Source organism: Podarcis raffonei, chromosome 12 (assembly GCF_027172205.1).
Source record: "Podarcis raffonei isolate rPodRaf1 chromosome 12, rPodRaf1.pri, whole genome shotgun sequence".
NCBI classification, from domain to species: Eukaryota; Metazoa; Chordata; class Lepidosauria; order Squamata; family Lacertidae; genus Podarcis; species Podarcis raffonei.
In genome coordinates this window covers 2,026,027-2,041,346 of record NC_070613.1, presented here as the reverse complement: position 1 = coordinate 2,041,346, position 15,320 = coordinate 2,026,027, and the positions used below count along the sequence as shown (strand labels likewise).

Here is a 15,320-nt window from a genome sequence, read left to right as displayed (position 1 = left end):
AATTTCCCTTAAAAAATGCAGCTGTCGGCTATTGTTTCCGGGGCACCTGCACCAATCAGAAGCTGTGCCTTGGTTTTTGAACATTTCGGAAGTCAAACGGACTTCCGGAACAGATTAAGTTGGGCGCTTTTGTTTTTGCCATTTATTTTGCATATTTTGTTTCTGAGGCTTTTTCGGTTAATTGTTTTTGTGACTGTGTGGAACCCAGTTCAGATACTGATTGATTGATTGTGTGACTGAGGAAATGGATAAAAGTCCCCCATCCAAACATTGACTATCATCAGTGCAGTAAGAAAAAAAAATAATTTTCATTCTTATCATCTACAATACTGTCTTATTTTTTTATAGTACAGTACATTGATTATTGCGTTTGTTTTATGGATCAATAGTCTCGTTAGATAGTAAAATTCAGGTTAAATTGCTGTTTTAGGGGTTGTTTTTAAAAGTCTGGAATGGACTTTTGCATTCCTTTCTATGGAAAAACGCGCTTTGGTTTTGGAACGGACTTCCGGAATGGATTAAGTCTGAGAACCAAGGTACCACTATATAAGGCAGCCTTTTGGGATGCTAAGCAGATGTGAAAGCCGATGGCAAACCTGCAACCAGCAGCTGTCAGGAATTATTACAATAATATATTCATTTATAAAAAAAATAAAAAAAATTGTCCAGTAGCACCTTAGAGACCAACTAAGTTGGTTCTGGGCATAAGCTTTCATGCGCATGCGCACTTCTTCAGATACACTGAAACAAAAGTCACCAGACCTTTATATATAGCCAGAAGGGAGGTGGGGATGGGTGATTGGCTGATGGTGTGGTAAACCTGTTGAAGACTGTTAATGACTGTAATTGGTCTTACAGGAAAAAGCAAGGGGTGAGGCGGCCAAAAATAGCTTAATCAAAAAATAGCTTATTATTTATTTATTAACCACCTTCCCCGCCCCCTTGCTGGGCTCAAGGTGGCTTACAGATAAAAAGAAGAATATTCATCATTAATCGAATTAAACTATACGCATATATAAAATCTGTTCCAAATATATAAATAATTACAAAAAACACCACAATCATTTTTACAAGCTGGGTGCGCAGCCGTGAGGCACGCCAGGGGGCAGCCGTGTGGGATGAGATATTTTCCGCTCGTCTTTCAGGCCGCAGTGGCACAGGTGAGGCTTTGCCTGTGAGCTGGGCATGGAGAGAACAGCTGAAATCTGGCTGAGCTCACCAGTTGCTGCAGGCGGAATAGATGGTGGTGTTTGGGGCAACTTCTTCTCCCAGGGAGAGTCGCTGACCCTGAGCTGTGAGGATGCCCAGAGGGGGGCTGGGATCCGAGGAGTGGTTCCAGAACATCTGGAGGGCGTCTTCGGTCAGGATGCAGGGGCACTCCTAAAGCAGAGAGAAAGAGAAAGAGAGGGGACTTGTAAAGAGGTCAACTGACACCTTGCCAACAAAGGTCCGTATAGTTAAAGCCATGGTTTTCCCAGTAGTGATGTATGGAAGTGAGAGCTGGACCATAAAGAAGGCTGATCGCCGAAGAATGGATGCTTTTGAATTCTGGTGCTTGAGGAGACTCTTGAGAGTCCCATGGACTGCAAGAAGATCAAACGCATCCATTCTGAAGGAAATCAGCCCTGAGTGCTCACTGGAAGGACAGATCGTGAAGCTGAGGCTCCAGTACTTTGGCCACCTCATGAGAAGAGAAGACTCCCTGGAGAAGACCCTGATGTTGGGAAAGATGGAGGGCACAAGGAGAAGGGGGCGACAGAGGACGAGATGGTTGGATAGTGTTTTCGAGGTTACCAGCATGAGTTTGACCAAACTGCGGGAGGTAGTGGAGGACAGAGGTGCCTGGCGTGCTCTGGTCCAGGGGGTCACGAAGAGTCGGACACGACTAAACGACTAAACAACAACAACAACAACACATGAAAATGTTGTATAGATGGTATGTAACACCAGGACAGATAGCAAGAAATATGCTGGAAATGTAAAGAAAAGGAAGGGACCTTTTATCATATGTGGTGGGAATGCAGAGAAATTTTGGGAAATGATATATAATGAGCTGAAGAAAATGTTTAAAATGACATTTGTAAAAAAACCAGAAGCATTTTTGTTAGAGCTTATTTATGTACGCTACAACAGCGGCAAGAGTCTTGATAGCACAAGGATGGAAGAATGAGGAAACCCCGACAAAAGAACAGTGGCAAGAGAAATTGATGAACTATGCAGAACTGGCGAAATTGACTACAAATTGCGAGATAAGGACAACTGTGACTTTAAAGAAGAATGGGAACTTTTTACAAATTACTTAGAACAACAACAAAATGAACTGGACTCCTTGGCAGGTTTTGAATAAGCATACACAAATTTAGTGAGGGTCAACATAGTAGATAGATAACACAAGGATGTATACAATTTTACAATATGCAGAGAACAACATGAGTTGAGAAATCAGAGAGAGGAGCTGAGGGAAGTTTGGGGGGGAGGGAGAAAAAAAGGGGCAGGGAAATATTGAAGATGATTTGTTTTGATAATTTGTTATGTAGAAATTATTATTATTATTAAACCACTCCAAAGCACACTGAGGTCCAGCTCTGAGGGCCTTCTGGCGGTTCCCTCCCTGTAAGAAGCGAGGTTACAGGGAACCAGGCAGAGGGCCTTCTCAGTGGTGGCGCCCGTCCTGTGGAACACCCTCCCACCAGATGTCAAGGAAATAAACAACCACCTGACTTTTAGAAGACATCTGAAGGCAGCCCTGTTTAGGGAAGCTTTTACATTGGGTATACAATATTCAATAATATACATATTCAATAATATTCAATAATAACATATTCAAATCAACCTGTTGCTGTTGTTATATTATTTCTGTTGGGAGCCGCCCAGAGTGAGTGGGGAAACCCAGCCAGATAGGCAGGGTATAATTAATAAATTATTAGTAATATTAGTACTAGTATTAGTATTATTAAAAGTAAAGAGGCCCCTGACCATTAGGTCCAGTTGTGACCAACTCTGGGGTTGCGGCGCTCATCTCGCTTTATTGGCCGAGGGAGCTGGCGTACAGCTTCTGGGTCATGTGGCCAGCATGATTGAGCCGCTTCTAGTGAACCAGAGCAGCACACGGAAACGCCGTTTACCTTCCCGCCGGAGTGGTACCTATTTATCTACTTGCACTTTGAGGTGCTTTCGAACTGCTAGGTTGGCAGGAGCAGGGACCGAGCAATAGGAGCTCACACCGTCCCGGGGATTCAAACTGCCGACCTTCTAGATCGGCAAGTCCTAGGCTCTGTAGTTTAACCCACAGCGCCACCCGTGTACCTATTAGTATTATTAGTTGTGTGCAAAAATTCAGCCTTCCTCAGCACAGACAGCAGGTTTGGGGGAAGGACTTTTGTTCAGGGGTGGAGCACAACGGCTATGTTCTACCTCCACCACCAGACCAACAGAGAGAGACAGAGAAGTTCAGAGGTCCCCACCTGGACGCAGGCCCCTTCGTGCTGGTAGGTGCCCACGGGGCAGTGGCACCCTTCCTCGCAGCCGTCTGAGAAGCAGTCCATCTGGCGGGTGAGATGGGCGCAGCTGTAGGGGCACCCCTCTTCCTGCAGGCATTCCCGGTACAGACGCCCCACCGGGCAGCCAACCTCTGAGAGGAAGGGAGAAGAATCGCAAGGGTGACCAGAGGCCCTTCTCTTGGTCCCTTGGAGGGACCAGTGCCGGATTTATGTATAAGCTGAATAAGCTATAGCTCAGGGCTCTTAGGGCCCCCCCAAAGTTAAAGGAAAAAACCCCTGGATGTGCATTTCCAAAATATAAGATAACAAACAAATAAAATAAAGCGTACATCCAGCAACAGTGTTTTGTGTTGTGCAGGCTCCTAGGATGTAAGACATGGGACCCACCTGCTAGCCTGCTCCCTCAAATATCACTGGTTTGCTCCTTTCTATATATAGGGTGCCTACATTCTGCTATTTACAATTATTAGTAGTTTGCATCATATATTTACACCTATTATTATTTCATGTTATAGGATGTTTCTAGAGACTAGATGATGAGTCTTTGTAAATGGTGTTTCTAAAGGAACTTTTGTTCTTGCCAAATGCCAATGTGTTTGCATTATTAAGTTTGTTATGAATAAAAAATCTTTTTAAGTTAGAGCTTAATAATTATTTCACTATTAACATACTTCTTAATTGTATTTCACTATTAATATACTTCTTAATTATATTTCAGTTCAACAATGACTTTGATAAGATACATATTTTATGATGCTTGAGATACCTATGAGGTCCATAAATGACCATATAGCATATTTTCAACAAAAGAAAACCAGAGACAATTTGTTGTTGACAAAGGACAGCTGGACATAGAAAGGGCCCCGTTATCTTCAGGAGCTGAGGGCCTCATGAAACCTAAATCTGGTCCTGGTGGGGACGCCTAGCAGGGCCTTCTCAGTGGTGGCACCTCCCAGGCAACTTTGGAACTCGCTGCCAGGAGAAGCTGGATTGGGGAGGAGACAGTGGGCCGGTCTACGCTCCTCAGAGAAGCGAGGTGTTTCAATACTTGTGGGAGCCACCCAGTGGTGGAGGAACCCTCTCTGTCACCTGGGGCAGGGCAAATCGCCTGGTGAGGCATGCGAGACGTCTGTATGGACCGCGCATGCGCGGCAGCTGGTACCGTAGCCACGCGGGCGCCAACCTGTACAGTCGCCATGTGAGCGGCGCCCACACTGACTGCGCTCTACAGCTGGGGAGAGGCAGCGGGCCATCTTGTCACCCCACCCCAGGGCAGTGCCTGGGGCGGTCTGCCCCCTCTGCCCCCCCTTCGTATGCCCCTGGAGCCACCGACTCACCAAGGCACACTTGGGTGTTGCAGGTCTTGCTCTGGGCGGCCAAGCCCTGGCAGTCGGGCTCCCGGCAGCGGCGGATCCGCATTTGCTCTCCTCCTCCGCAGGAGACACTGCAGGGCTCCCAGGAGGACCAGTCGCCCCAGGCGTCCTCCTCTGTGGGGACACGGAGGGGTAGAGGTCAAGGGAAGGAGGGAAGGAAGGAAGGAAGGAAGGAGGGAAAACAAAACAGAATGTTTTTTATTATTATTTTAAAAAGTTTAGAACAGAATGGTTAAAAAAACATCAGTTTTTTATTATTTTTATCACTTTATTAATTTAAATTTTAATAATAATAATAATAATAATAATAATAATAATATTCTGTTGGGAGCAGCCCAGAGTGGCTGGAGAGGCCCAGTCAGATCAGCGGGGTATAAATAAATAAATAATAATAATAATAATAATAATAATAATAATAATAATAATTATTCCCCCCTCCCCGTGCTCCTCACCTGGACAATCTTGCTGGCTCTGGCAAGCTTTCTGCTGCTCCCTGCTGCCCAGGCACCCCCTGCCTCCGTTCTGGGGGGCTGGGTGGTCGCACTCGCGGAATCGGAACTCGGCTCCCTCCCCGCAGCTCTGGCTGCAGGGCGACCAGGGCCCCCAGGGGCCCCAGCCCCCATCCAGGTGGCACGAGGGGTCCACGTCGCAGTGCAGGTGCCCGGCCACGCAGGTGCTGGGGGAGAAGAAATGGGGAAGAGAGGTGCTAATAGCCAGGCAGACATAACACCATTCACATATCTTTACTTTTATTTACTGAAATTGTTTCAATTCTGTGTTTCACATTTCCATGAGAAAAAAAGGAAGAAGAATCTCTAAGTGGTTCATAAGCTGCTTTGAAACAGAAACAGAATGTCACAAAACATCTGAATGAAACATTATGAATGAAAAGCAAAGTCGAAATTCCATATATAACTGTTCTGCATTTGTAAGAAACAGATTTTTCACTTTGGAACTCCCTGCCACTTGACAACAGTCAGCAGCCTTCACTGTACACTTTTGGCACCTGCTAAAAACGTTCTGTTTTGGACAATCCCAACCAGACATCTAGAATGTGGGTGGGTGTTTTAGCCTGGTTTTACTTACTGCTGATTTTTAATTTTGGGAAGGTATTAAATTGTTGTCGTTAATTTTTTTTAATCGATAAACTTACTGTTTTCTTTTCATTTTGTAAACCACCCTGAGGTTTGTTTGTTTGTTTTTAAATGATTTTTATTAAATTTTAAACAATAAGTACATCAAACATCGTATTTGTTAAACAAGAGCTACAAAACCCTCAAAACTGTAATTTCCACAGTAGTAACACACAAAGGGGACGCGGGTGGCGCTGTGGGTAAAAGCCTCAGCGCCTAGGACTTGCTGATCGCATGGTCAGCGGTTCGAATCCCCGCGGCGGGGTGTGCTCCCGTTGCTCGGTCCCAGCGCCTGCCAACCTAGCAGTTCGAAAGCACCCCCAGGTGCAAGTAGATAAATAGGTACCGCTTTATAGCGGGAAGGTAAACGGCGTTTCCATGTGCTGCGCTGACGAACAGCTTCGTCACGCTGGCCACGTGACCCGGAAGTGTCTGCGGACAGCGCTGGCTCCCGGCCTATAGAGTGAGATGAGCGCACAACCCTAGAGTCGGACACGAGTGGCCCGTACGGGCAGGGGTACCTTTACCTTTACCTTAACACACAAAAGAACTGATTTGGTGTTAAGATAGCATAACATACTGAATCATAAATGAATGGGACAAACTAATTGAACTGCCAAGAATATAGACTAAATCACGATGCACATAAAAAATGAAACAAAACCAAAGTATGGTGCAAAATCCAAAAATAAATAAAGCTTTGGGATGGACTGAAGTAATTTAAAAGTAACTGCAGATTTGAGGGAAAATATTGCCCTCTTTGAGTAAGACCTGCTTTCATCAGCTCAATCCTAAATTTCAGTTTAGGGCTAAAATCTTAAGGTTTCATTTATCCAACTTGATGTTAAAATCACACAGAGAGACTTCAAACCATGCATTTAAGCAAATACGGATGTTAAGGTTTTTATCCTAAAAGTGATATTATTATATAACTCATGCTGTCGTTTTGCATTTCTATGTTGTGAACGGCCCTGTGATCTTTGGAGAAAGGGTGGCATACAAATTTTAAAAATAAATAAATGAAATTAAACCTTAATTTAGAATACAATGGTACCTTGGTTCTCAAACACTGAAAACCCAGAAGTAAGTGTTCTGGTTTACTAACGTCTTTCAGAAGCCGAATGTCTGATGCGGCTGTTGGCTATTCTTCCCTGGGCGCCTGCACCAATCAGAAGCTGTGCCTTGGTTTTCAAACATTTCGGAAGTCAAATGGACTTCCGGAACAGATTAAGTTTGGCACTTTTGTTTTTGCTATTTAAAACAATATAAAGATAAATTTATTTCAGGAGTTAATTTCACTCCTTCAAGATTCCCTGAAGGAAAAAAGGAACAGGCCAAGTAGGCAATCTTCAGTATATAAAAACTCCAAACCCTGGTTTGATCAAGAATGTCAGGACATGAAGCTAAACTTACTGAAAAAATACAAGAATTATAGATCTGCCAATTTACCCCAACTCCCCACGGGCTGGTTTGAAGATAAACGAAACTATAAAATTTTGATCAAAAACAAAAAACTCCTGGCACAGAAAAGAGAATGGAAATGCCTAATAGATGCATCCAGAGAGAGAGATTCGGCCACCTTCTGGAGACTGGTAGCAAATGGAGTGCGATCTACTTCCTCAGAAGTGGAGTTTACTATACCTGCAGGGACTTGGGAGGCATTTTTCCAATCTTTATATTCAGCTCTGCCTTTGACACAGCCACTAATACAGTGTGCGGCAGGTGATGAGTGGCCTCCGGTGTCGGTTGCGGAGATTAGGAGGCTTATTCAGGCACTCAAACATAGAAAAGCCCCGGGAGCAGATAATATTTCTCCTGAGCTTCTCAAAGCCAATATTGACTGGTGGGCCCCAGTCCTTGCCACCCTTTTCACCAGCATAGATCAAACAGCAATAATACCAGAGGACTGGGGATTGGCAATCATCGTTCCCATATTCAAGAAAGGCTGTAAACTTGATCCAGCCAATTACAGACCAATCAGTCTCTTAAGCATCATTAGCAAACTTTATGCAACTCACTTACGTGAAAAGTTTGCGGACTGGCTGGAACAGGAGCACATCCTAAAGGAAGCCCAGGCTGGTTTCAGGGCACATAGATCAACTCTAGACCAAGGACTGGTATTGCAACATCTAGTGGAGAAATACACCTCAAAGAAAGGAGGCTCTCTCTATGTAGCCTTCATAGATTTCAAATCAGCTTTCGATTCGATACCCCGGCATAGACTTTGGGAAAAATTAAATGCCACAAACATCGATAGACGTCTTTTGCTTCTTATCCGTAGACTACATGAAAATACTCGGATCCGTGTTAGATGTGATCGTTATGGGAACCTATCAAAGGAAATCCAAAGTTTCCATGGTGTCAAGCAAGGCTGTGTTCTTGCCCCCATTCTATTCAACTTTTATATAAACTCCTTAGTCGGAAAGATGGAGGAAGCAAGTACTCATTCCCCAAACCTAAACAATATACCAATACCAGTCCTTTTGTACGCAGATGATGCGGCACTTATTTCCTTCTCTTGTGTGGGTCTAAGAAAACTTCTACGAGCTCTTACAGAGTATTGCGAAGCTGAACACCTAATAATAAATTATACTAAATCAAAAATTATGGTGTTCCCCAAGAGAAAACTCCGACATAAATGGAAAATTAATAACCAACCTATTGAGCAAGTAACATCTTTTAGATATCTTGGAATAATTTTTGATGAGAAGGGATCTTGGTGCCATCAGATTAAGAATTCCATTGTCAATGCGCAAAGATCTTTTAGAGCTATCATAAGATTCTTTTACAGAAAAGGAGGTCAATATGTTCCTGCCGCCTCCCAGGTCTTTGTTGCAAAAATACTTCCACAACTGATGTATGGCACCCAGATATTTAATTGTCAAAAACTCAAGTCCCTGGAATCTGTACAAACTAAATTTTACCGCTCCCTACTAGGGTTACCTACCTGTGTCTCCAACACTGCCATTAGGCTGGAGGTAGGTCAACTCCCTATTAATGCCAGGATATGGATCCTGAAGATTCACTTCTGGCTAAAACTCATATTCTTCCCAGTGGGAGTGGCTCCATTGACTTTATTAGACCCGTTCCAGTCTAAATGGAGATTGTCGCTTTATGAAAAATTGAAGGGCCTGGGGCTTTCCCCACAAGAACTTATAGCCGCAGGTTTTGAAAAGGCTAAAATGATGGTGAGCCAGCGAATAGGAGATGTAGAGCTTCAGGACCATATGAGCAAGATAGATAAATATCCAGCTATCCAAGATTATGAAAAAGGGTTTAATTTAACCCCATATTTGCTGGATCTACAAATCGCAAAATATAGGCGGGCGTTTACCCTTACCAGATTTGATGTACTGCCATCTGCCTTACTAAAGGGCAGATACGAGGGCACACCCTATGCCGAACGAGTTTGCCCATGTGGTCTGAAGGAGGTGGAAACGGCTTCACATGTGTTGTTACACTGCGACCTTTACGGGGATATCAGGTCACTGTTTATCTCTCCTATCGTCCAGAAATTTCCAGGTCGATCTGAATCCCAGCGGCTGAAAATCCTACTAGGAGATAAAAACCCAGAAGTAACACTGAAAGTGGCCAAGTTTTCTGCGGCCGCGATCAAGCGGAGGGCATTAGTTGTAAAAAAGTAAAAGATCTGACTCTTGGACAAGCCCCCCCCTTTTTTTTTTTTTTTTTTTTCTTTTTAAGTTTACACATATATGGTAGTGCATATATGAGTATATATGTGCGTGTGTGTGGGTGTGTGTGCATATGTGCATTGTTTTTATGTATAATTTTACAACTTTTAATTGACACCATCATTCCCTCGTAAACTACTGTTGTCTTTATGTTGGTTTTTTTTTCTTCTGGTCTATGACCGTAATAAACTTATTCATTCATTCATTCATTCATATTTTGCATTTTTTGTTTTTGAGGCTTTTTCGGTTAATTTGTTTTTGTGACTGTGTGGAACCCAGTTCAGATACTGATTGATTGATTGTGACCGCGAAAATGGATAAAAGCCCCCATCCAAACAATGACCATCATCAGTGCAGGTTAGAAAAAAAATCAATTTTAATTTTTATCATCTACAATATTGTTTTATTTATTTTATTGTACAGTACATTGATAATTGCTTTCATTTTATGGATCAATGGTCTCGTTAGATAGTAAAATTCATGTTAAATTGCTGTTTTGGGGGTTGTTTTTAAAAGTCTGGAATGGATTAATCCTTTTTGCATTATTTCCTGTGAGAAAGCGTGCCTTGGCTTTGGAACGCTTTGGTTTTGGAACAGACTTCTGGAACGGATTAAGTTTGAGAACCAAGGTACCACTGTATTTATATAACTGCAGCACCAGCTAGTGGCAAAATATATGTTATTTTTTCCCACTGTTGAGCCTAGTTGACGAAAGAAGGGGAGCTTTATTTAAATTTTGTCAGCCATGCCAGGCAAAGAGCTGGTGCCAGAAGATTGCCGTGTTGAGCTTATAAAGTCAACCCAAGTTGCAGTGAAATTTAGGTGTCCCCCCCAAAAAAAACAACAACAAAGGGTGTAAAAATCTTACAAAATAAACCAAATAAAGGTATTAAAAGCGTCACTAGCCTGCCTTGGCCAGACTCACCAGTTCTGGCAGGGTCCAGTCACCGTCTCCCCAGGCTGGACGTACTCCCAGGGCGGGAGCCCTGACCACAGAGAGAGATTCCGTCCTTCGGGGACACCTGCCAAGACGGGGGAAAGAGGGAATAATTCAGAGTCGGCAGTTTCTTCCTGCTCCCCTTGCCCTCCCTGTGTGAATCAGGCCCCACTCCATCTTGAATTCCCTCCTCTAAAATGATTGCCAAGCCCAGCAAACTGGGCTGGGAAAGATCTGTGGCTCAGTGGCAGTGAAGGAATGGAAATCCCAAATCTAAAGCCTGACTGTGCAGTCAGTCTGAAACAGGCCCCCAAATCCCCATTTTTCCTTCTCCAAGTGTCCATTAGCTAAAAAGCATTAACTTGAGCACTTGAGCTCATGTATAACAGGAACCCAGCTGTATAAACAAAGCCCTCTCCTTTATCAGTCCGTGAAGCTTAATGGATGGCCTTGTCAGTTCCGAAGTGGAGACGGGACGGCAGAGCTGGGGCTTATCTTATCTTGAAGGTTGTAAATATCCTGACACCCTGATGCACAGACTCTGCAAGACAGGTCTGTCAGCCCCCACGGCTGGAGATAGAGATGGTGTCAAGGGAAACTCCTATAGCTGAGTGACCCTCCTAACCCCAAGATAAGAGTACAGAAATAGGAACATCCGTTTATGGTCATGGATGTCAAACTTACGTGTATGAACATACAAGGCTAGATTCCTGGGGAAGGGGGAAGAGGGTGCCTGGAGGATATATATATACTGTGTGAAATTTCTCTTGCTTTTGTGCTTGCTGTGAACCTATCACACCGTGCCTTCTGCTATCTGGAGAGCAGAATAAACTCTTTCTCTGAACCAACCTCGGTGTCATTTGACTCCTTCCTCCCTGCTCTGGGAGCAACGCTCACTCTACCAATCGGTAAAGTCTAAGAAGGCTACGGCAGAGCAGCTGCTTGGCCTGCAGAAGGTCTCTGGTTCAATCCCTCGGAAAATCGCTGCCTGCCAGTGTAGACAACACTGAGGTAGGCAGACCGGCTGCTTCCTATGCTTCTAGTAGTTTGGTGGTAGAACACGTGCTTGGCATGCAGAAGGTCCTTGATTCATTCAATTCCCCTGCCTGAAATCCTGGAGAGCTTCTGCCAGCCAGTGTGGTCATTACAGAGTTAGACGGGGCAATGGCCTGACTCCAAACAAGGCAGCTCCCTTTGTTAAAGAGTCACTCATCCACTCACCCAGCCAGGTGTTCTGGTACTTGCAGCGGCAGTGCGCTGGCGGGACGCACACGCCATCCTGCAGCAGCTGCCCGCCTGGACAGGCGCACGAGAGCTGGCACTGGGGGCTGTCCAAGCAGGCGTTGTCCGGGTGCAGGTCCTCGCAGGTGCGTGGGCAGGCCTTGCCGCAGGGGAACGACACCTGGCCCCCGCTGCAGTCTGGGGGGACCAGGAAAAAGCCACTCAGATCTCTGCGCGCAGCTTCGGGATGATGTTTCACTCTGTGTTCCCACCCAGGGCCGGATTTAGGTTTGATGTGGCCCTCAGCTACTGAAGGTAATGGGGCCCTTTCTATGTCCAGCTGTCCTTTGTCAGCAACAAATTGTCGCTGTTTTTTTGTGTTGAATAGATGCTGTATGGTCATTTATGGACCTCATATCTAAAGCCATTTGCACATCACAAAATACGTATCTTATCAAAGTCATTGTTGTACTGAAATACAATTAAGAAGAAGTATATTAATAGTGAAATAATTATTAAGCTCTAACTTAAAATGATTTTTTTATTCATAAGAATAAGAAAATTAATAATGCAAACACATTGGCATTTGGCAAGAACAAAAGTTCCTTTAGAAACACCATTTACAAAGACTTATCGTCTAGTCTCTAGAAACTTCCTATAACATGAAATAATAATAGGTGTAAATATATGATGCAAACTACCGTATTTTTCGCACTATAGGACGCACTTTTCCCCCTCCAAAAATGAAGGGGAAATGTGTGTGCGTCCTATGGTGCGAATGCAGGCTTTCACTGAAGCCTGGAGAGCGAGAGGGGTCGGTGCGCACCGACCCCTCTAGCTCTCCAGGCTTCAGGAGAGCCCCACGGCCAGCCCCACAAGCTCGGGGACAGCGGGGAGGCGGAACGCCGCCATCCCGCTGTCCCCCGACTTGGCTAGAAGGCTGGGGGGGGGGGAGAAGCCTGCTCCTCCCCGTCGCCAGCCCCGCAAACTCGGGAGACAGCGGGAGAGGCGCAGCGCGCCCTTCCCGCTCTCCCCCGACTTGGCTAGAAGGCTGGCGGGGGGGGGGAGAAGCCTGCTCCTCCCCGTCGCCAGCCCTGCAAACTTGGGGGACAGCGGGAGAGGCGCAGCGCGCCCTTCCCGCTGTCCCCCGACTTGGCTAGAAGGCTGGCGGGGGGGGGGGGGAGAAGCCTGCTCCTCCCCGTCGCCAGCCCTGCAAACTCGGGGGACAGCGGGAGAGGTGCAGCGTGCCCTTTCCGCTGTCCCCCGACTTGGCTAGAAGGCTGGCGGGGGGGAGAAGCCTGCTCCTCCCAGTCGCCAGCCCCGCAAACTCGGGGGACAGCGGGAGAGGCGCAGCGCGCCCTTCCCGCTGTCCCCCGACTTGGCTAGAAGGCTGGCGACGGGGAGAAGCCTGCTCTTCCCCGTCGCCAGCCCTGCAAACTCGGGGGACAGCGGGAGAGGCGCAGCGCGCCCTTCCCGCTGTCCCCCGACTTGGCTAGAAGGCTGGGGGGGGGGGAGAAGCCTGCTCCTCCCCGTCGCCAGCCCTGCAAACTCGGGGGACAGCGGGAGAGGCGCAGCGCGCCCTTTCCGCTGTCCCCCGACTTGGCTAGAAGGCTGGCGGGGGGGAGAAGCCTGCTCCTCCCAGTCGCCAGCCCCGCAAACTCGGGGGACAGCGGGAGAGGCGCAGCGCGCCCTTCCCGCTGTCCCCCGACTTGGCTAGAAGGCTGGCGACGGGGAGAAGCCTGCTCTTCCCCGTCGCCAGCCCTGCAAACTCGGGGGACAGCGGGAGAGGCGCAGCGCGCCCTTCCCGCTGTCCCCCGACTTGGCTAGAAGGCTGGGGGGGGAGAGAAGCCTGCTCCTCCCCGTCGCCAGCCCTGCAAACTCGGGGGACAGCGGGAGAGTCGCAGCGCGCCCTTCCCGCTGTCCCCCGACTTGGCTAGAAGGCTGGCGGGGGGGAGAAGCCTGCTCCTCCCCGTCGCCAGCCCTGCAAACTCGGGGGACAGCGGGAGAGTCGCAGCGCGCCCTTCCCGCTGTCCCCCGACTTGGCTAGAAGGCTGGCGGGGGGGAGAAGCCTGCTCCTCCCCGTCGCCAGCCCTGCAAACTCGGGGGACAGCGGGAGAGGCGCAGCGCGCCCTTTCCGCTGTCCCCCGACTTGGCTAGAAGGCTGGCGGGGGGGAGAAGCCTGCTCCTCCCCGTCGCCAGCCCTGCAAACTCGGGGGACAGCGGGAGAGGCGCAGCGCGCCCTTTCCACTGTCCCCCGACTTGGCTAGAAGGCTGGCGGGGGGGGGAGAAGCCTGCTCCTCCCCGTCACCAGCCCCGCAAACTCGGGGGACAGCGGGAGAGGCGCAGCGCGCCCTTCCCACTGTCCCCCGACTTGGCTAGAAGGCTGGCGGGGGGGAGAAGCCTGTTCCTCCCCGTCGCCAGCCCCGCAAACTCGGGGGACAGCGGGAGAGGCGCAGCGCGCCATCCCGCTGTCTCCCGACATGGTTTGGAGGCTGGCGGAGGGCTTCCTCCTCCCCCAGCCCTGCAAGCTCCCAGAGCGATGCCAAAGCTGCGCGCAGCTTCGGCATGGCTCTGGGTCCCGTTCTGGGGGAGGGGGAAGCTCGGGCTTCCCCCGCCGCAGCCCCGCGCCTGGCGGGGGGGGTTAATTTTTTCCCCCTTTATTCCCCCCCCCCAAATCTAGGTGCGTCCTATGGACCGGTGCGTCCTATCGTGCGAAAAATACGGTACTAATAATTATAAATAGCAGAATGTAGGCACCCTATATATAGAAAGGAGCAAAGCAGTGATATTTGAGGGAGCAGGCTAGCAGGCGGGGCCCATGTCTTACATCATAGGAGCCAACACAACACACAAACACTGTTGCTGGATGCAGGTTTTATTTTATTTGCTTTTTTATCTTATATTTTGGAAATGTACATCCCATCAGATGTCAAGGAAATAAACAACTCTCTGACTTTTAGAAGATATCTGAAAGCAGCCCTGTTTAGGGAAGTCTCTAATGTTTGATGTTTTATTGTGTTTTAAATATTCTGTTGGGAGCTGCCCAGAGTGGCTGGGGAACGCCAGCCGGGTGGCCAGGGTATGTATGTATGTATGTATGTATGCATGCATGCATAAATAAATAAATAAATAAATATTATTATTCCTGTTAATCAACATCAATCTCTTAGCAACCCTTAGGGCAGCTGGGCTCCATTTTCGCTCTCCCATTGTCACTTTCCACGCAACAGCTATAGAGTTCAAACGAATATTCACCTCTGAAAATATTACGTTCCTGCGCAACGTATTAATGATATAATCCCACGCTTTCTCCAAAAACTTACTAACTGTGGGCCAGTGTAAAAGTAGGTGTTTCAAAGGAGCCTTATCCAATGAACTTACTACCAATTAAAAAAATTCTGGTGGGCGCGAGCAAATTTTCCTTCTAAAAAATGTGGGTATAAAGGGTGTTTTTTGAAGACCAC

At 47.3% G+C, this 15,320-nt stretch overlaps 1 protein-coding gene across 2 annotated transcripts in view; it reads right to left on the bottom strand.

Annotated features, from left to right (window-relative positions):
• Positions 1 to 15,320, bottom strand: part of LOC128424273 (SCO-spondin-like) — a 170,770-nt gene that overhangs the window by 44,903 nt on the left and 110,547 nt on the right. For both annotated transcript variants that reach the window (XM_053410272.1, XM_053410273.1), the window contains exons 76-81: positions 11,857 to 12,054; positions 10,624 to 10,720; positions 5,326 to 5,549; positions 4,838 to 4,987; positions 3,465 to 3,631; positions 1,220 to 1,380 (exon numbers count right to left, since the gene is read on the bottom strand). In XM_053410272.1, coding sequence (XP_053266247.1) covers positions 1,220 to 1,380; positions 3,465 to 3,631; positions 4,838 to 4,987; positions 5,326 to 5,549; positions 10,624 to 10,720; positions 11,857 to 12,054 — 997 coding nt within the window. The remainder of the gene's footprint in view (positions 1 to 1,219; positions 1,381 to 3,464; positions 3,632 to 4,837; positions 4,988 to 5,325; positions 5,550 to 10,623; positions 10,721 to 11,856; positions 12,055 to 15,320) is intronic.